At 47.5% G+C, this 17,483-nt stretch overlaps 8 protein-coding genes across 8 annotated transcripts; 5 read left to right on the forward strand and 3 right to left on the reverse strand.

The window, feature by feature from the left end:
- Positions 1-391: 391 nt before the first annotated feature.
- V1513DRAFT_451915 (transcription factor e(y)2-domain-containing protein) lies at positions 392-1,448 on the forward strand. Its single transcript, XM_066899045.1, has 3 exons — positions 392-754; positions 866-936; positions 1,002-1,448. The coding sequence occupies exons 1-3, from the start codon at positions 690-692 to the stop codon at positions 1,142-1,144; spliced, it is 279 nt and encodes a 92-aa protein (XP_066751377.1). The 5' UTR covers positions 392-689; the 3' UTR covers positions 1,145-1,448.
- A 2-nt stretch (positions 1,449-1,450) lies between these two features.
- On the reverse strand, positions 1,451-3,788 carry V1513DRAFT_466532 (U3 small nucleolar RNA-associated protein 8). Its single transcript, XM_066900077.1, has 3 exons — positions 3,081-3,788; positions 2,587-3,033; positions 1,451-2,522 (listed from the first exon to the last, which is right to left on the reverse strand). Exons 1-3 carry the CDS (start codon positions 3,717-3,719, stop codon positions 1,533-1,535), a joined length of 2,076 nt encoding a protein of 691 aa, XP_066751378.1. The 5' UTR covers positions 3,720-3,788; the 3' UTR covers positions 1,451-1,532.
- Positions 3,789-3,975: 187 nt separating this feature from the next.
- On the forward strand, positions 3,976-5,755 carry V1513DRAFT_451921 (P-loop containing nucleoside triphosphate hydrolase protein). The gene is made up of 6 exons (XM_066899046.1): positions 3,976-4,472; positions 4,543-4,649; positions 4,709-4,917; positions 4,977-5,060; positions 5,109-5,183; positions 5,242-5,755. Exons 1-6 carry the CDS (start codon positions 4,420-4,422, stop codon positions 5,338-5,340), a joined length of 627 nt encoding a protein of 208 aa, XP_066751379.1. The 5' UTR covers positions 3,976-4,419; the 3' UTR covers positions 5,341-5,755.
- Positions 5,756-5,792: 37 nt separating this feature from the next.
- On the forward strand, positions 5,793-9,132 carry V1513DRAFT_405049 (P-loop containing nucleoside triphosphate hydrolase protein). Its single transcript, XM_066895601.1, has 5 exons — positions 5,793-6,148; positions 6,501-6,757; positions 6,816-7,034; positions 7,086-7,265; positions 7,319-9,132. Exons 1-5 carry the CDS (start codon positions 6,025-6,027, stop codon positions 8,993-8,995), a joined length of 2,457 nt encoding a protein of 818 aa, XP_066751380.1. The 5' UTR covers positions 5,793-6,024; the 3' UTR covers positions 8,996-9,132.
- Positions 9,133-9,574: 442 nt separating this feature from the next.
- On the forward strand, positions 9,575-11,413 carry V1513DRAFT_232917 (TLC domain-containing protein). The gene is made up of 3 exons (XM_066894420.1): positions 9,575-9,983; positions 10,038-10,372; positions 10,430-11,413. Exons 1-3 carry the CDS (start codon positions 9,701-9,703, stop codon positions 11,117-11,119), a joined length of 1,308 nt encoding a protein of 435 aa, XP_066751381.1. The 5' UTR covers positions 9,575-9,700; the 3' UTR covers positions 11,120-11,413.
- Positions 11,414-11,581: 168 nt separating this feature from the next.
- V1513DRAFT_451933 (uncharacterized protein) lies at positions 11,582-13,906 on the forward strand. Its single transcript, XM_066899047.1, has 2 exons — positions 11,582-11,919; positions 11,999-13,906. The coding sequence occupies exons 1-2, from the start codon at positions 11,707-11,709 to the stop codon at positions 13,604-13,606; spliced, it is 1,821 nt and encodes a 606-aa protein (XP_066751382.1). The 5' UTR covers positions 11,582-11,706; the 3' UTR covers positions 13,607-13,906.
- Positions 13,779-15,176, reverse strand: V1513DRAFT_233016 (ChaC-like protein). The gene is made up of 2 exons (XM_066894421.1): positions 14,404-15,176; positions 13,779-14,343 (listed from the first exon to the last, which is right to left on the reverse strand). The coding sequence occupies exons 1-2, from the start codon at positions 14,741-14,743 to the stop codon at positions 13,952-13,954; spliced, it is 732 nt and encodes a 243-aa protein (XP_066751383.1). The 5' UTR covers positions 14,744-15,176; the 3' UTR covers positions 13,779-13,951.
- A 313-nt stretch (positions 15,177-15,489) lies between these two features.
- Positions 15,490-17,124, reverse strand: V1513DRAFT_384525 (uncharacterized protein; the record flags this gene model as incomplete). Its single annotated transcript, XM_066895171.1, has 2 exons — positions 15,490-15,549; positions 15,622-17,124. The coding sequence occupies 2 exons, from the start codon at positions 17,122-17,124 to the stop codon at positions 15,490-15,492; spliced, it is 1,563 nt and encodes a 520-aa protein (XP_066751384.1).
- Between the last annotated feature and the right edge of the window lie 359 nt (positions 17,125-17,483).

Raw genomic sequence — 17,483 nt, forward strand, 5'->3', positions numbered from 1 at the left:
TACTATCAAAATCCTGCGCGAAATTGGCGAAAGATATATGTGAGTTCGATGTGGATCCAAGTAAGTAGGGGACTTGGGACAACACTTTTGTCATAGTACTAGACCCTTATATTGTATGAAATGAGAAAGACGTTCGTGACCAGTGCATTGAATGTGTCATATCAACAAATATACACACCGACTGTTGAGAATGCATCATCATCTCTGATCTGGCTAGCTAGAATTCCTCAGTTGCTCTGAAGCCGTAAACAAAGTTGTGGTCACTTGGGATCAAACGTATGATAACTGAAAAACTGTAGCCCAGGCTAAGCCGCAAGTACCCTTTAGTACGGCAATGGGTGCTCCAAGGACGTAAGGTTTAACGTGAACATTACTTGGAACTCAGTTCTCAACAAACCCAGCCCTTATGATTTATTTGCCTTGACCGCGAGCGAGCGCATCAAAGCAGTTTCAAACTTGATCCTCTAACGAACTATCACAAACACAGTATATAGTCCTTGAATTGGGAAACGCAACGTGACAAGAAAGGGCCATAGCGTGGGTCGGAACTTGAAGCTCTCCTAACCCTGGTCTCTAGACGATCGTCTTTACCGGTCTGATAAATTGTTGCCATATGACATCAGCGACCCCTGACCTCTGATCTGCTGCTTACCAAGATACAAAAGAATATACAGTGCAGATCCGAAGGTATGGCGGACGCACAGATAAAGGCGAAGGTGAACCAGAAGCTAATCGAGTCGGGCGAATATGAACGGTAAGTAAGGATGACCACCTTCTGATCTTGCTTTGATGCGATTCGCATTGGGATAATGATGGGAAGAAGGAGCAACTTCATAATTTGGATATATGACTGATAAAGTTATAGCTTGTCTCAATATTTACGCCAGAAGCTAATCGAAAATGGCTGGTACGAGCAAGTTACGGAGCTGGCATCTGGTACTGTTTCTCGCACTTGACTCAAAAGGTTGTGGCCATTTGCATCATTTGACTGACTCCACTAGATACATTGCGTGCACAAGAGAACCCCAATTTTGAGAAACTCGTCGACTTGGTAGAACCTGAAGCATTAGCTCTCGTTCCAGAGTTTGTCAAAGTCGAGCTCCTTGGCATGATTAAGCGGTTTTTGGAAGACATAGTGGACTAATAAGGCCGTGTGGATGAAAATGAAGGAAAATTGGATATAGTTGGATTAACATGCATTTACGGAGTATATTTTGTTATTGTGTATTTGAAAAGTCCCAGCTTCAGTGTTACAGTTACACGCGCGAGTGAACTTCGGACAATTCTAGACAGGTAATTAGTTAGGCTCTTCTTTGTAAATATTGCCAGCTTATCAGAATATTGGATTGTACTGTCTTGTTTTTGTACCGTATTCCCTGGTTTAGGCTTTATTATAAAACTTTGCGCATTGGGACGAATTGAACGTCGATAGAGTTAAAGGGCTTAAAGTTTCCAAAAATATTTGCTTAAATTAGTTGCCCATAAAATGCCACAAAACTTTTCATATCCCATATATATATATATATACAATTCTACACTCTACTACTCTTCATTAATCCGACGCTAGTGACAACGCCATCGATTCCGGACCCGGCGTGCCGGAGTTTACGTCTCCGAGTCCAATCTAGTGCCACGTCCACTATCTCTAGGACCTCGATTCGCCCCATCAAATCCTGGATTTCCCCATCAACGAGTGTCGACAGTGAAGATATTACATCTTCTTGGAGAGATAAAATGCCACTCGCGTCTAGGAAGCACGGAATTATGTTCCAGACATCGATTGTGCTCAGACCACATAATGGCTTTGACAACAGCGCGATGAGTGACTCAAGTGCTCTTTGAAGATCCGTAGTTGGATAAGATGAGCTTAGCGAGGTCACGATAGCGCCGTAGGAGAAGTCCTTCTCCACGCGCGAAACAATGAGATTGACTGTTTCAATTCGCACTGGGTCGATATCGCCACTGTTCAGCAAAGTTGAAATTAGGACTGTCGCAAGCGCATCAACTGATATGCCGCATGTGTATCGAACAGCCGTCATCAACAATTGAGGATCACAGGACAATGCAGTAAGTAACCCGGGATATTTCGACGTAGGAAATAGCGGATGACTGAGAATGTACATAAGGCTTCGAGAGTGAAAAAACGATAACTTTAGCTTGCCGTTCTCAGTATCGAACATCAAGTCGGTGATGCTGGATATCAAGAGAGGATCGACCTCTCTTGCCGCTGCACTGCTGTAATAAATGATCTTGTCCTTGTGGCCCGTAACGCTTTTAGCTGACGAGTCCAATTCGTCCGTTCTCTTCTTTGACTTCGTCTTCGAGTTCGGGTGATCGTTTACGGCTTCAAACAAATCTGACTTACCTGTGAGAAAATGTAGGATACGTTCATCAAAGCCCGCAACGTCTCCTACTTGTTTGACTGCCTGCAACTGCGCTATTTTATTCTCCACTTGATTCTTCGATGCAGATAGAGCTGCCTTTGCATCGGTCTTGTATTTCCTGGACGAATAATGCTCCTTCTGTACAGCCGTTAGCATAATAATCGGCGACATGACAAAGTTCCATGTAGCGTTGCGAACTTACAAAGAATATATTGGTCAAAACATGTTCGTTCCCTTTCTTTGAAATGCTTTTGACTTTTCCTGTCACGCACTCAAGCAGTTTACCAGTGCCAACATTAAAGACTATCATTTGAACTTGGCCGCTCTTAGTTGTACCCACTGCAGCACGCTTGCCCGCGCGTCCTACGAAAGTAAATGTGTCAGACTCTGGTAGATCGAGAGTCGCTAGAATGGTCTTGTATTGCCAATTAATTAGAAGGATACTGGCACCAGTACTGAGGAGAATAGTGGATTTTCCAACGGGAAGATAACTCAAGACAGATATTTTCTGTTGCGAAGTCACGGTATAAATGAATGGGGCAAGATCTAAGGTCGTATAACTCAGCGTCGGAATCGTGACTATCTCAAGACTTGTGCCCAAAAGTCGAAACAAAACCCCCGAGTTATGGAACTGAATATATTCCTGTCGCTAAAGCTAGTCAGCCAGTATCAACACGCTAGATTTCAAGTCCATACATTTTTGTCGACGGCGTTATATATATTCCATTTATCAGTCTGTCGAGCCTCCGCCGAAGTGACCTTGAACTTCCGAACGTCAAGGCCGTTGTTACTTGGACGGCAGGCCAACAAAAGCGAAAATTCATTCTCGATTCCGTCATAAAAATGCGAATATAATACAGAATTGGCGTCTTCATAGAAATTAGAACTCCACACTTGCTCAAACTGCTCGTTCTTATGGCCATCTTGAGCAATCTTGAATGCCGCAATTTTGCCGCTCCTAAAGACAACCACCAACACCCCGACCGGAAGGAGATTTAATGCAACAACTTCGGCATCAAGTTCTATCTCAGTCATGCTTCCATTCTCTTCTAATCGTCGCAGAAATATTTTCCGCTTTCGTTCACGAATCGCAGCAAAGGCGGTAATGCCTTCACCCTTATGCGCAACGACAACAGCAGGGCATAATACCTCTGCCAGTGGTGAAACCGCCACAGATGCGAGAAGGCGAGGAGTAGGACGTAGCGTGATCCTTGAAATGCCTGCAGCTGTAACGGCAACGTCCAAGACGGTTGACTTAGGAGTGGAGATATGAAAAGACTGGGCCGCCGTCGACGGTAGGGTATGGATCGTGAATGGAGGCGCTATGCTCGACATATTTCCCAATACGACTGCACCGAAGGCCGATATATGATGTACAGGTATATTGTTGCCAGTCTTATACGCAGTCGAATAAATATCTTGGGATTCTTTCGACCTCGGCCAAAAATTTAGCGAGCCCTTGCCGTTACCCGGTCGGTGACCTCCTAAACCTTCAAACCCCAGCCCCAAGAGGAGATGGCTACGTGCGCCACACGTGCGCCACAAGGAGCCCTTTGGAGAAATCAGCCACTTCGGCATCTGTAAACAAACAGAAGTATCAACTGAACTCCGGTTGTTCGCAGCCGCGTGATGTGTCCGACAACACTTGCTCGTCACACTCGGGACATACCTTGTATCATACATACACGCCTGAATCGACTCTAGGCTGTTTACTCCACTCCATCTGTGGCATTTGTCGTCTGCTGTTGTTCTTTAATCGGTCAGCAGTTGGCGAATTCGTGCAACCCCTTTTGCTTTTAGTAGCTTGCAACGTTGGGCACAAGGCTAAGCCTTACAGTCATCGCGTAAGTCTGTATTCCTAACTTATCGAGAATACATTATTTATAGTTTATGTGGTGGGTTCTCTTTTAACAGACCCTTAAATAGAGCTCGTCATCCAAGGAATCAATACGTCGTTGTAATCCGGAAGCGGCATAGCAAGCGGCATTCTGGCCGCGGCATAACACGATTTGCAATTGCTACACCGCTGTTCTGAATGTCGTCAGCAGCGCCGAACGGGTCCGATGGCTCAGTCGCCAGGAAAAACGCGTAAGTAAATTTATATCATAGCCGTTTCTCGTGTTCCCATACAGAAGATCGGTTGCTTACATTCATACAGCGTCGTTATTAAAGTCGGCATGATCGGAGACGCACAGATTGGGAAGACGTCTTTAATGGTGAAATACGTAGAGGGAAGTTTCGACGAGGATTATATACAGACACTGGGTAGTTTGTTCTGCCAATTCCATGACTCATTTCAGTTACTAACATCGGCATGAATACAGGCGTTAACTTCATGGAGAAGACGATTTCAATTCGAGATACAGAAATTACATTCTCAATTTGGGACCTAGGGGGCCAAAGAGAATTCGTCAATATGCTTCCATTGGTGTCCAATGATGCTGTGGCGATCTTGTTTATGTTTGATTTGACAAGAAAGTCCACCCTCAACTCAATAAAAGAATGGTATCGCCAGGCTCGGGGATTCAACAAGGTACTTCATTTGCACTTTATCGCTCTCGTGTTAATGATCAGACTGCTAACTCGCCTCAGACCGCAATCCCGTTCTTAGTCGGGACAAAATATGACACATTTGCACAATTCCCAAGAGAAGACCAGGAAGAAATAACGAAACAGGTACATAGGCACTACTGTGAGGATCGTATAGCCACTAAAGAACTGTAGGCGCGGAGGTTTGCGAAGGTCATGAAAGCTAGTTTAATATTTTGTTCAACTAGCCACTCAATCAACGTTCAGAAGGTTAGCCAACGCCTGCACATTCACCTTTCCATACTAACGTGTGAAATTATTGCAATAGATTTTTAAGATTGTTTTATCGAAGGCATTTGAATTGAAATGTGTCATTCCCGAGATAGCTACCATCGGTGATCCCATCCTACTATACCACGACGTGTAAGCGACACGAGAACAACATTATGGAATGCACGACATGAGCTTTATGGGACAATATTACAATTGGAGTGCGCATTTTCACTCTATTGTGCACGAACAATGATTTTTATGGTGGAGATTTTATATGTGCGATTACCACGATTAGGTTGTTAATTTCGGTATCAGCAGTTATTCATTTGCTAATTACATGAGGTTGTTCATATATTGGTTACATGTGAATTATTCTACCAGGTAGAAGTATGAGGTCTATCAAATACCATTGGTCATGTCACGCGCGATATAACGGACAGCACGTCGTCGTAGACGACGATTACCATGCCAGTAGTCTTATATCTTGAAACATTCCCAAAAGGGCATGATGATAGTAAATCAGACAAAAAATAATAAATTAATAATCAGACGTCGGAGGACCTGATTTTTCAACTATGTTCTGCTGGGCCACCGAGGAGGCCCGCGCCACCGACACGCGTTACCCGGGGCAGGTGACTGGGGTCAGCAAGGTCTTTCTGGTTCTGTGGGCTTCTTCGTTAATTGTCTACTTGCCCTCTCACATTTGTACCATCCTGCTCCCAATCATCGACTAAGTTCCTTACATCGCATCCATCGCTGCAAGTAGTGACTAGTTTTCCGAGATTGTTTTCTGTCAATTTTATTGTTCGTGATTGTTGGAAACGTTTGTCAATTCATCATGTCTTCATCATCGAATCCCGAGAAGAAGCATCATCCCAATCTCGCAGACCCGTCCGGTGCGGAATTGTCCAAGGAGGACGCCACCGCAACCGCCATCTTGCGAAAGAAGAAAAAAGATAACGGTATGATGGTTTTCTTTTATCTATTGGAATGGTCGATTTATTTTATGTTCTCGGGATCTCATCAGATCGTGGGATGTGATCTTGGAACAGTATTGGCTACGGTGCGGGGGCGGAGGGGGGCAAAATAGGTGTCCCAACTTGGCCAACAAGAACGATCCGTCGGCTCCCGCTCCCCGTCATCTAAGTCTTCATCATTTTCAACACAGACAAATTGGAATATGGACTACTGACTTTGGATGGATGACTGCGGGAGCTTTTGGTTTCGTGTAAATCGTTGTCTCTGGAGGCTTGTTACTTGTATACCCGATAGTGTGGCAATTGAACTGAATTGCTAACTGCATCATTCCTACAGCTTTGATAGTCGATGATGCTGTCAACGATGACAATTCCGTCATTACTCTTTCGCCAAACACGATGGATCTCCTACAGTTTTTCCGTGGAGACGTCGTCATTGTTAAGGGCAAAAAGAGAAAGGATACCGCACTTATTGTCTTGGCCGACGACGAGGTTGAGGATGGTGTCGCTAGAATCAATCGCGTTGTCAGAAACAATTTACGTGTCAGATTAGGTGATATTGTTACCGTCCATGCCTTTCCTGGCATCAAATATGTAAGCAGTGCATGGCTTGTTCTTTTGATCCACCCCACAGACTAACGGCCACTGACAGGCTAAGCGAATCTCGTGCTTGCCCATCGCCGACACAGTTGAGGGTCTAACTGGTTCTCTTTTCGACGTCTATCTTAAGCCGTATTTTCTGGAGGCCTACCGACCTGTGCGAAAAGGTGATTTGTTTACCGTCCGAGGTGGTATGCGGCAAGTAGAATTCAAAATCGTCGATATGGAACCATCAGAGTATGGTATTGTTGCCCAGGAAACTGTTATTCACGTACGTCGTCGACATATATTTTAGACTGGATGGATGCTTACTTCAATATAGTGCGAAGGTGAGCCCATCAACAGAGAAGATGAGGAGAATAACTTGAACGATGTGGGCTATGACGATATCGGTGGTTGCCGAAAGCAAATGGCACAGATTCGTGAATTGGTGGAGCTTCCTCTTCGTCATCCTCAGCTTTTCAAGAGCATTGGTATCAAGCCACCGCGAGGTATCCTTATGGTACGTCCTCTGTGTTGTATCTACTACGAGATAGGTTGTCTAACTTGCAGCAGTATGGGCCGCCTGGTACTGGTAAGACTCTCATGGCACGAGCTGTTGCGAATGAGACTGGCGCATTCTTTTTCCTTATCAACGGTCCGGAGATCATGTCTAAGATGGCTGGTGAGTCTGAGAGCAACTTGCGAAAGGCATTCGATGAGGCCGAGAAGAACGCCCCATCTATCATTTTCATTGATGAAATTGATTCTATTGCACCGAAGCGCGAGAAAACAAATGGTGAAGTTGAACGGAGAGTCGTTTCGCAGCTTCTTACTCTCATGGATGGTATGAAGGCACGAGCCAATGTCGTCGTCATTGCTGCGACGAACAGACCGAATGCTATTGATCCCGCGCTTCGTCGATTCGGTCGTTTCGATCGGGAAGTCGATATAGGTATCCCCGATCCCACCGGCCGTCTTGAGATTCTCCGCATCCACACAAAGAACATGAAGCTGGCTGATGATGTTGACTTGGAGACAATCGCTGCTGAGACTCATGGTTATGTCGGTTCGGATCTGGCCTCGCTTTGCTCTGAGGCCGCCATGCAGCAAATTCGTGAGAAGATGGACTTGATCGATCTTGAAGAGGAGACCATTGACGCTGAGGTTCTTGATAGCTTGGGGGTCACAATGGACAACTTTCGATTTGCTCTTGGTGCATCCAATCCGTCGGCACTCCGGGAGACTGTTGTCCAGAGTGTCAATGTTACTTGGGACGACATCGGTGGTTTGGACAAGGTTAAGCAAGAGCTCAAGGAGACGGTGGAGTACCCGGTTCTCCACCCGGAGTCATACGCCAAGTTTGGTCTTTCACCTTCAAAGGGTGTTTTGTTCTACGGCCCGCCTGGTACCGGTAAGACGTTACTCGCCAAAGCCGTTGCTACCGAGGTTTCGGCCAATTTCATTTCGGTCAAGGGACCCGAGTTGCTGTCTATGTGGTTCGGCGAGTCTGAGTCTAACATTCGAGATATTTTTGACAAAGCCCGGGCAGCTGCACCGTGTGTCGTGTTCCTCGACGAGCTGGATTCTATTGCGAAGTCTCGTGGTGGATCAATGGGCGACGCAGGTGGTGCATCTGACCGTGTCGTAAATCAGCTTTTGACCGAGATGGATGGTATGGGAGCGAAGAAGAACGTGTTCGTGATCGGTGCGACCAACAGACCTGATCAGATTGACCCTGCGTTGCTCCGACCTGGCCGTCTTGATCAACTTATCTACGTTCCATTGCCGAGTGAGGAGTCGCGTCTCTCTATTCTTCAGGCGCAGCTCCGAAACACGCCTCTTGAGCCCGGTCTTAACTTGCGCGAGATTGCGCAGTCTACTCACGGCTTCTCTGGTGCAGACTTGTCGTATATCGTTCAGCGTGCGGCTAAGTTTGCTATCAAGGACAGCATTGAGGCAAGCGAGCAGGCCGAGAAGTCTGATGAGGATGTCGCAATGGAAGATCCTGTCCCCTACATCAACAAGGGCCACTTTGAGGAAGCGATGAAGACCGCTCGACGAAGCGTTAGCGACGCGGACTTGCGTCGCTACGAAGCATATGCCAACACGCTGCAGATGTCACGGGGAAGCTTTGGCAATTTCCGATTCAGCTCTAACGATGCCGAGGCTGCGGCCGCTGGCACGACCGGTGTTTCCGAGGGGCAGGCGGCATTTGGAGCGGATGAGGGAGACGACGATTTGTACAATTAATTGCACACTAGTAGCAGAACAGCTTTGTTGCGCATTTACGATGCGGCGTCGTTGAGATGAGTGGTTTTTGTTTGTTTATCTCTATTGTTATATTTATACAATTGTTTGTGCCAGTTAATATATATATATTTACGTGATTATTGGTCAAAGTATTATAATTATTATAGTGTGAATGATGTTACATAGAGAATTGTAGACCACCTAATTGTGTCGGACGTCAACAGGCTCGTCTCTCTGAAATGGTCCCCAGATTAGGGTATGGCGCTTGTGCAAGCCTCAAACTTGAGCGTGGTGTGGGGCGGCCAGACTAAGGCGTCCCACACCAGTTTTTTGGGATACTTCGCAGACAGACTCAAAATTCTAACCTCTTATTGTCCTAACAGTCGCCCATCGCCTCGTGTACGCCATCTGCGCCTATTTCTGTTGTATAATATATTACATATAAAAATTTAGTTTTGATTGCACTGCCGACGTGCGAGGTTTTGTGATTACGCTGTCCAAAGCGGTATTTTCAGCGGTACATCTCGGCACATATTGCAGACCGACCGACGCTCGACAACATCGACAGACGCCGTCTCGGCAGCACGACGGCAGCGATACTAATTGGTGATTCGACTAGATTACTCTAGCAGTCTTTTCGATTGGACGGAAATTCATTTACGGACGTGCCTAGACGCCATACAACAGCAAATTATACTAACATAAATGTCGACCCAATCTTCAGACGCTGCAACAGCGAGTGGAACTACGCGCAGCCGACGAACGTCCTCGGTAGGCCAATTCACACTTGGAGATAACGCATCGCCAAGCCTGAGCACGATGGTTCCGACAGACACACAGATCCGGGGTAGTCAGCACCGTCAAAAGGCGCTGTCTCAGTCTGACGGTTCCGGGACGGCCCCTTCGGCCAGAGACATAGGGAAGAAGCTCACATCGATCGAGCGCATGTGGATGGTTTACCGCGAGACTGCGTATCGGAAGACTTGGCGTATGTATTAGTCGTGCACGACCGGTGTGATTGCATGTCTAACGGGCCTGACAGTGACTCCGCTGATTTTGTTGCTGCTACCACTATTATTATTTGCGCTGTCAACGGACCAGACACCCAGCAATCCGATCTACCCATTCCTGTTCCTGTCGTACAAGATAATGCCTGTGGTGGAAGGCAGCACGATAATGTACGGCAAGGGTAAGAAAGACTTCTGCTTCGTTGCCTACTACATGCTGGTGTTCAGCTTCCTGCGGGAGTTTTCGATGCAGCAGATCCTCGAACCACTGGCCAAGCGGTGCGGCCTGACCAAGCCAGGCAAGATCAAACGGTTTATGGAACAGACTTACAGCATTATGTACTATTCGACAATGTCGCCGTGGGGCCTTGTAAGTGGTGATTTGATAGCAAATATGTAGTAGAGCAGTGAGACTAACTGGAGCAAGTACATTATGCACCACATGCCACTGTGGTATTTTGAGACGCGGCCGATGTACGAGAACTATCCGCATAAGTCGCACGAGCTCGATTTCAAACTTTACTATCTTCTGCAGGCGGCATTTTGGGCGCAGCAGTCAGTGGTGCTGTCTCTCCAACTTGAGAAGCCGCGCAAGGACTTCAAGGAGCTTGTGTTCCACCACATTGTGACGATCGCGCTTATTTTCTGCTCGTACCGATTCCACTTCACGTGGATTGGGATTGCCGTGTACATAACGATGGACGTGAGTGACTTGGCGCTGGCCACGTCGAAGACGCTGAACTACCTCAACCATCCGATGACAGGGCCATTTTTCCTGTTTTTCGTGAGTGTGTGGATCTACGCACGGCACTACCTGAACCTGCGGATCCTGTGGTCGGTAGCGACGGAGTTCCGGACGGTGGGCGACTTCACGTTGGACTGGGAGCAACAGCAATACAAGTTCTGGATCTCTCAGTACATAACGTTTGGTCTGCTGTTTGCGCTGCAGGCGGTGAACGCGTACTGGCTGTTTTTGATTCTCCGGATTGCGTACCGGCTCATATTCTTGGAGATCACAAAGGATGAGCGCAGCGATGACGAGGATGACGAGGAGCCGGAGTCGAAAGAGGTGGACGGAGCGAGTGCGGATGATAAGGTGATGAAGAAGACGAATTAGGACACAGTGGACAAAGCAATATTTGGCAACGTGTACATAGAATCCGGTTGTTGATATACCACTGCCAGCCGCGAATTCGATGTCGTAAGTATGCAGGTACAGAAAATAAATATGAGCCTTTCATGCGCACTTGCCTAAATGACGTGCATAAAACGCATTTGTAGTTACGATCAGGCCGCCAGTAAGTAGAACTTGCCAAGTATTTTGTTGTTCTGATGCATGATGCCAATAATATAATGACTGTTGCCGTTCCGGTTCATATAATCAATCTTTGTAGTAACTATTCTGATCTCAGTCGCTAACTGTCTAAGGGATGCTAAATATAGAGATAGTGGCCTTTCATTGGTTCCTTGACCTTGACGTCACATTGTGGTTACCTGTGACCTAGTTTCACCTGTCCCGTCACCCGCCCTCAGCGATGGCAGTGCTATACTTAGCATAACCGCCGGCACCTTGCCAGGTATCATCGTCTCCCACGGTCCTGTAGCATATTCTTCTGGTCCCCGTACCCCCCACACCCCTTAGCACCCAGTACAGTACTTAGCCGCGTCCCCGTGTAGGTGTCCCGCTTGTCTGTCTCAAATAATATGGGCCGCAGAAAGATCCTCATCAAGCCCCTCAAGGACGAGCGCAATCGCTCCGTCACATTCCTCAAACGCAAGGCCGGTCTCTTCAAAAAGGCTCACGAGCTCTCTGTCCTCTGCTCAGTCGATATCGCCGTCATCATCTTCGGTCACAATAAAAAGCTTTACGAGTTTACGTCCTGTGACACCAGGCAGCTCATCGATCGATACAATTACGTACGTCATATCGCGAGTCCTTGCCAGCTTCTGGCTTGATGGCTTGCTGCTTTCCTGACTAGTGTGCTAATAATGGCAGACAACACCCCATGAAAGCAAGGGTCCGGCTGATTTCCAGAAGGGATCTGAGATAACCGATGACGACAACGAGAACGAAAACGAAAACTTCTCCGAAAACGCCACACCTGATCCCCCCGAGTCCAAGCGACTCTCCTCCGTCGCCATCAACAGATCAAACACCGCGAATCAGTGTCAGCAGACTCCACATCTCAATGTCTCTCCGCCGCGAACTAAATCGGGAGCACATTCGCGGTCCCATTCCCTTACGTCTGTCGCCTCGCAGACACAAGGCGGTAACAGGAGCAGCGCCGTGCCTTCAGTAAGTGCGTCAATGCCTCACATAATACGAGAAACGACCCACATGCAGACATCGCTATCCGACAGCGCGGGAATCGCGGCCGCCACCATTTCTTCGTTCCCAGGAGACGCCATCTACACACTTCCACCTAGGCCTCAGCCGCAGCAGAATCAGCAGGTACACCTATCGCATCAGCAGGCTTATAACTTCCAATTGGGATTTCAGTTTCAGAATGGTCAGCAGTTTGTCGATGCGCGACCAAATACTGTCCCACCCCAGATGCAACAGTTTGAGTATCAAGTCGGTGCACCGACGCAAACTAGCGACATGCGCATGCCATATCGCTCGAAATCTTCCACATCGGTACCAGAAATTTCGAATGTGCCGTCGGATATGGCTAGGCGTGAGCAACCGCAAGCACCCTCACAGCGGCCCAACATGGCTATTGAGCCAACCAATGTCGGACCAAGGCAGTCCAATTCGCCGCGGGCTCAGAGCGTCGATGTGGGGCCTGTAGCGCGAAATAGCGGCGGGAACAAGCTGCCTGGAGCCTCGAACACGGCGTACCATCTTTCATCTGTCAGTCCGCCGAACTTTATTGATGGAGGCAGCTTGTCATCGGCTTCAGCTAGCGGCTCAAATATGCGTCCCAAGCTGAAGCTACGAATTCCACCCGACGAGACTGCTCCTGCACCGAACTCGCATGCGCAAAAGGCACATAATACAACGGCGCCGTCGACTGATCCATCAACTGCGGTCTCATCCTCCCCGGCAGCACAAGACAACAACTCAGCACCACCGCTATCTGCTGTGAAAGATGTGTCGTCACCGGTGGTCCTTCTGCCACCGCCGTCACCTTCCACGTATCTGAATGCGAACAGCCTTGGTGGCCCCGGGAACCCATTTGCTCGGCCATCACTTAGTAGTGCAGGTGCATCCGGTCCTTCGCATACATTCCCGCCAGCGACATCTGGTGCTGCGAATGCCAACGTTGTTAATGTGACTAGCATGCCGAATGCACGAGAGCAAACACCAATTTCGGCTCTTCCGTCGCGGTATGTGTCGGATTTACTGCCATCGCCTTCGACATTGTACACCCCAGCGGATTGGGGTCTACAGTTCAGCGCGAAGAATGGAATGCTAGGCCAGGACCTACTACCAAGTCCGCTGCAATTTCACACGCCAGTTGTCTCATCAGCGGCACAGTCGTTTAATCGCGATCGCAGCGGTCTCGGCGAGCGCGAGACGGATGGGTCCGGTTTGAAAAGGAGGGGATGGAGTGACGAAGACGACGCCGAAGGTTCAGAAGAAAAGCGAATTAAAACTTAGCATTATTCAACAGTCTATTACTGTTTGGTTTATGTCAGCGCCATTTCTGCAGCATGTTGGGATTTGTTTTGGATACGGTGCCGTGTAATGTGTGACAGGCCCTATTTTGTTTGTCCGTTCTTTTTCTTGTTGGTATGTGTTATATTTAATTTTGACGGCGTTTCGCGATTTGTTTACCGGTTTGATCAAAATTGGATTTCGAGGATTCTGTAAATAATAGATACAATATATGCTACAATAATGTGGTACAACAGTAAGTCTGACAGCGAATATTCTATCAGCTCAGACTCCAAAATTAAACCCGACTGCTATGTTCAAATCGAATAAGTAGGTATGATATTACATTCAATTATCTATGATCTCATCTTCGACCGCCTCAAGCTTTTTTACGCGCCGGACTAGATCCACTACATGATAATCATCTTCTTCGCCGTCGCGACCATGCAGATCCACGAGCGCATCGCCCAGTTTATATAAATACTCTTTATTGTAGCCCGACGGACCTTTGGATGTGAGAATGAGCTTGGCGAGACCGTCTAGATCGGCCTCGACACCAGCAAATGCATCGTTGTCTGGCGTGCCGATATATACGATCGTTGAAATGGTCGATAAAGGGGATGAAGCTGATTTGGACGGAGAGAAGGGGACAAGGTGCACCGTGTAGCCGTTTTGCTCTCTTAGATCCAATACTGCAGAGACATGACGCACTCTTTCAGGGATGATCTTATACGCGACGCCTATTGAAAATCTTCGTTAGTGTGTTATACGTCAGATATATTATCGAAAAGATGACACACCCCACGTGCGACTGTCTGGTCGTTCAAACTTGGCATGTGGATCATCCAGCGTCTCCCAGTACTCGCGCTCAATAAGGGTCACAACCCGACCAGGAGCAGTCGGCGTTCCGCGGTGATCGTGTGACTTTTGCCAAAACCTGCGGATGTATCCAGATATGTATCCCGGAACTGACATCTCGACATCTGGTGGCGGCTTGAAGATGAGTGAGCCGTAGCCAAATATCCAGAAGTTGTTGTGTGCGATCTCTTTCACTGGTTCTGTAAGGGAGCGCACACCTACATTCGGAAGCAGAAATGGCGTTGACGATGGTGATGGCGTGGAGAATGCAGAAGAATCCATTGTATTTTGCTACTGGCTTCCTATCTATTGATAATTGCGAAATATAAGGGATAAGTTAGCAATATCTACATAGACAAGTTTCGCCTGACTAAACAGGCTAGGAGTAATCGATTCGTCGGTATCACCGGTACGCTTTTCAAGAAGACCGTACTTTTATCCTCCGGGATTCCTAATCTTACAGCGTGTTCGTGGTGGTGTACCTAAGCGAGCTGTTCCTTCAGTTGATTTCGCACGCGAATCCGCTGCGGCTGTCACTTTTTGTTAGTGCAACCGCCAAGCCGAAATCCCAAGGTTGTGGCCATAAGTCGAGCAGTCTTCGTATTTATATGTCACGCTTTGACTAAATAATGACTAAACGCAGACAATATCATTTGAGTCGTGACAAAATCAACGTACATGGAATATAGCTTCTGGTCTGCAATGCTAGTTGGAGGAAGTGCACTTGCCCTTTATGCCATATTAGGATGTGTAATTAACTAAAGTCGGCAGCAACGTCCAGCCGACTCGCGGATTGTATCTACTGTGATTTTCTGATCCACAGTAAACAACTTGTTATTACATAATTAAAAATTACGTCAGCGGAACACATGGCCATCAATAAATCATGGTCAACAGCATAAATCTTGCATCTACTCTGGCAACCGATTTAATCACAGTAAAACCAGAAGTTCGGAGTACATAAGTGAAACGGCGTAATACTCACTATCCTAGTGCACATTACACAAGTCTATATCATCTCAAGGTTATTAATGATCAGTCTCCAAATATTGAAACCAAAGCATGCGAATACGCCGTATATGTAAAACCTAACCAAAATGAAAAGCCAAACCATCCATCCGAATCATTCGTATGAAATCATAAAAGTTTTATTTTCGAACCCAAATAACGGGACCCTCAACGGCCCGTTCTATATCATCATCGAAGCCGTCATGCCATCGTCCGACAACCGCTTTACTTCCTGGTAGCATGACTGCGCGATGGACCCATCTCTGCTCTTCAAAGATGTCCCTGTCCACCTCAAACTCCAACTGACGCATGTTAAACACCGCCCAGCCCCTCACACCCATTATTGGCTCTTCGATGGGCGTGATTTCAACGACTGACCGTCGTCGCTCCGTAATTCCAGTTAGCTGGTGCGATGTCCCAGTAGCCCGCAGTGATATTGGCCCGCATATTTCGTCCGGCACGTCGAGATGCCAATCAACAATGTCCCCGATAATTGACCGCCGTGTCTCTGAACTTAGAGGAGCCGACCTGAATAGTTCAAAATCCCAATAATTGAAGAAAGCGTAGGCTCCGAGAAAAATCCTGTTGTCGTCCGAAACTGGTTCGCCATCTGTCTCTGTCTCCCAAGCTGACTCCTCGTCATCCCTCTTGCCCGACACAGCCGAACCATCCTCCATCTGCGGCATGTCATCATTATCAGTAACCGTGATGTCCGGTGACATACTCGTACTTGCACCACCACCATCATCATCATCATCATCTTTGGCATCCAACAGAGCCAGTTCGTTGTCTTTGATGACAAGCGTTGTCGCTCTGTTATACTTAAGTTGTCCAGTTCTTCTCCGAGGTCGATAGATCTGCCGCAATGTTTCCAGTGCATCCATGCCCTTGTAAAACTCTCCGAGCCCACTCTGAACATTCATCATTTGCCAAAACGTCACAAGTGCAGCAATAACGTGCACCTGAGGCACACCATTGACAGGATCGAATAGTGGGTGACGTGGCGAATCGTATACTATGCGATAGACTGGATCTAGCGGTCTAGGGGAGATTCCAGGAAATCCCAGTGCCGGAATAAGGACAGATTTAATAAGATTGAACATATACAAGTTCTTCTCACTTGGTGCTAATGACAGTGGCATGCGGAACAAGAACTCTTCAATGGCAGTAGAAGTCTTAAGCAAAGGATAATTTCTATTGTTGTGGTCTGCCAGAATAGATACTGCATATTCCATATCGTCGAGTACAAAGTGCTTATGTCGCAGGAACCTGATCCGGCCCTGGTATTGGCTCCGATAATCGTACTTAGCGTCGAGTTCCTTCATCCGCAGTGGATCCGTCACCAAGATTTGTTGGCCATTCTCATGGTCAACTTCAAAAAACACAGCGGGATCAAACGCGAGATGGAATCGTGTCCGCCAAAAATATTTATTGGAACTTAGTTGATGATGGATGTCTCGTGACGTAGCTAACAGAAAACACAGCGCACGGTCCGGCAAGTAATTTGCAATCGTTTGTAGGATCTCCGTAGGCATTGCGGCCAAGTCGCTATTGTAAGTTCCATGCGCGCTGTGATCTGAACCTCCGGTCGAAATAGCCAGCTCTTGCACTATACAGTCTGTCTTACTGTCTCTACGATGCAGTTGATGCACCATCCAGCTTGCTCCAACGTTCTGAGTACTGCAACAGTCGAGATGAGTTGGGGAGATGCTGCCCAATATCGCCGCAGAGTACACGTCAGATCGTCTAGCAGATTGGAAGACGGCTGATCTTGTAGAATGGTATATGGAGGGAAGACTTAACTAGCTGCTGAGAAGACCCGGAGTAGGGAACTCGTATGGATTAGGAAGTACTGTTGTGGTCTTCAATCGAAGACGGCGAGAATGACTTCTGTGGTCTTCAATCGAAGACGGCGAGAATGACTTCTCGACCCTCGTACTTGCTGCTTCTGCCGCGGCAGGACGTAAGGCTTATCGCGACTTACCCGGCTGGTAAAGCACCTCCAGTGCGGCGC

Source organism: Lipomyces chichibuensis (assembly GCF_038497645.1).
Source record: "Lipomyces chichibuensis strain CBS 12929 unplaced genomic scaffold V1513scaffold_43, whole genome shotgun sequence".
NCBI classification, from domain to species: Eukaryota; Fungi; Ascomycota; class Lipomycetes; order Lipomycetales; family Lipomycetaceae; genus Lipomyces; species Lipomyces chichibuensis.

Excerpts from the sequence above, each read along its gene's own strand:
- V1513DRAFT_451915 (XM_066899045.1), top strand. The coding sequence starts at position 690 with ATGGCGGACGCACAGATAAAGGCGAAGGTGAACCAGAAGCTAATCGAG. Across the intron at positions 755-865 it reads GAGTCGGGCGAATATGAACG|CTTGTCTCAATATTTACGCC; the intron begins GTAAGTAAGGAT and ends ATAAAGTTATAG. Across the intron at positions 937-1,001 it reads AGTTACGGAGCTGGCATCTG|ATACATTGCGTGCACAAGAG; the intron begins GTACTGTTTCTC and ends TGACTCCACTAG.
- V1513DRAFT_466532 (XM_066900077.1), bottom strand. The coding sequence starts at position 3,719 with ATGTCGAGCATAGCGCCTCCATTCACGATCCATACCCTACCGTCGACG. Across the intron at positions 3,034-3,080 it reads ATAACGCCGTCGACAAAAAT|CGACAGGAATATATTCAGTT; the intron begins GTATGGACTTGA and ends GACTAGCTTTAG. Across the intron at positions 2,523-2,586 it reads TTTTGACCAATATATTCTTT|AAGGAGCATTATTCGTCCAG; the intron begins GTAAGTTCGCAA and ends ACGGCTGTACAG.
- V1513DRAFT_451921 (XM_066899046.1), top strand. The coding sequence starts at position 4,420 with ATGTCGTCAGCAGCGCCGAACGGGTCCGATGGCTCAGTCGCCAGGAAA. Across the intron at positions 4,650-4,708 it reads GGATTATATACAGACACTGG|GCGTTAACTTCATGGAGAAG; the intron begins GTAGTTTGTTCT and ends GCATGAATACAG. Across the intron at positions 4,918-4,976 it reads AGGCTCGGGGATTCAACAAG|ACCGCAATCCCGTTCTTAGT; the intron begins GTACTTCATTTG and ends AACTCGCCTCAG.
- V1513DRAFT_405049 (XM_066895601.1), top strand. The coding sequence starts at position 6,025 with ATGTCTTCATCATCGAATCCCGAGAAGAAGCATCATCCCAATCTCGCA. Across the intron at positions 6,758-6,815 it reads CCTTTCCTGGCATCAAATAT|GCTAAGCGAATCTCGTGCTT; the intron begins GTAAGCAGTGCA and ends GGCCACTGACAG. Across the intron at positions 7,266-7,318 it reads CACCGCGAGGTATCCTTATG|TATGGGCCGCCTGGTACTGG; the intron begins GTACGTCCTCTG and ends AACTTGCAGCAG.
- V1513DRAFT_232917 (XM_066894420.1), top strand. The coding sequence starts at position 9,701 with ATGTCGACCCAATCTTCAGACGCTGCAACAGCGAGTGGAACTACGCGC. Across the intron at positions 9,984-10,037 it reads TGCGTATCGGAAGACTTGGC|TGACTCCGCTGATTTTGTTG; the intron begins GTATGTATTAGT and ends CGGGCCTGACAG. Across the intron at positions 10,373-10,429 it reads CAATGTCGCCGTGGGGCCTT|TACATTATGCACCACATGCC; the intron begins GTAAGTGGTGAT and ends AACTGGAGCAAG.
- V1513DRAFT_451933 (XM_066899047.1), top strand. The coding sequence starts at position 11,707 with ATGGGCCGCAGAAAGATCCTCATCAAGCCCCTCAAGGACGAGCGCAAT. Across the intron at positions 11,920-11,998 it reads TCATCGATCGATACAATTAC|ACAACACCCCATGAAAGCAA; the intron begins GTACGTCATATC and ends TAATAATGGCAG.
- V1513DRAFT_233016 (XM_066894421.1), bottom strand. The coding sequence starts at position 14,743 with ATGGATTCTTCTGCATTCTCCACGCCATCACCATCGTCAACGCCATTT. Across the intron at positions 14,344-14,403 it reads ACCAGACAGTCGCACGTGGG|GCGTCGCGTATAAGATCATC; the intron begins GTGTGTCATCTT and ends GATTTTCAATAG.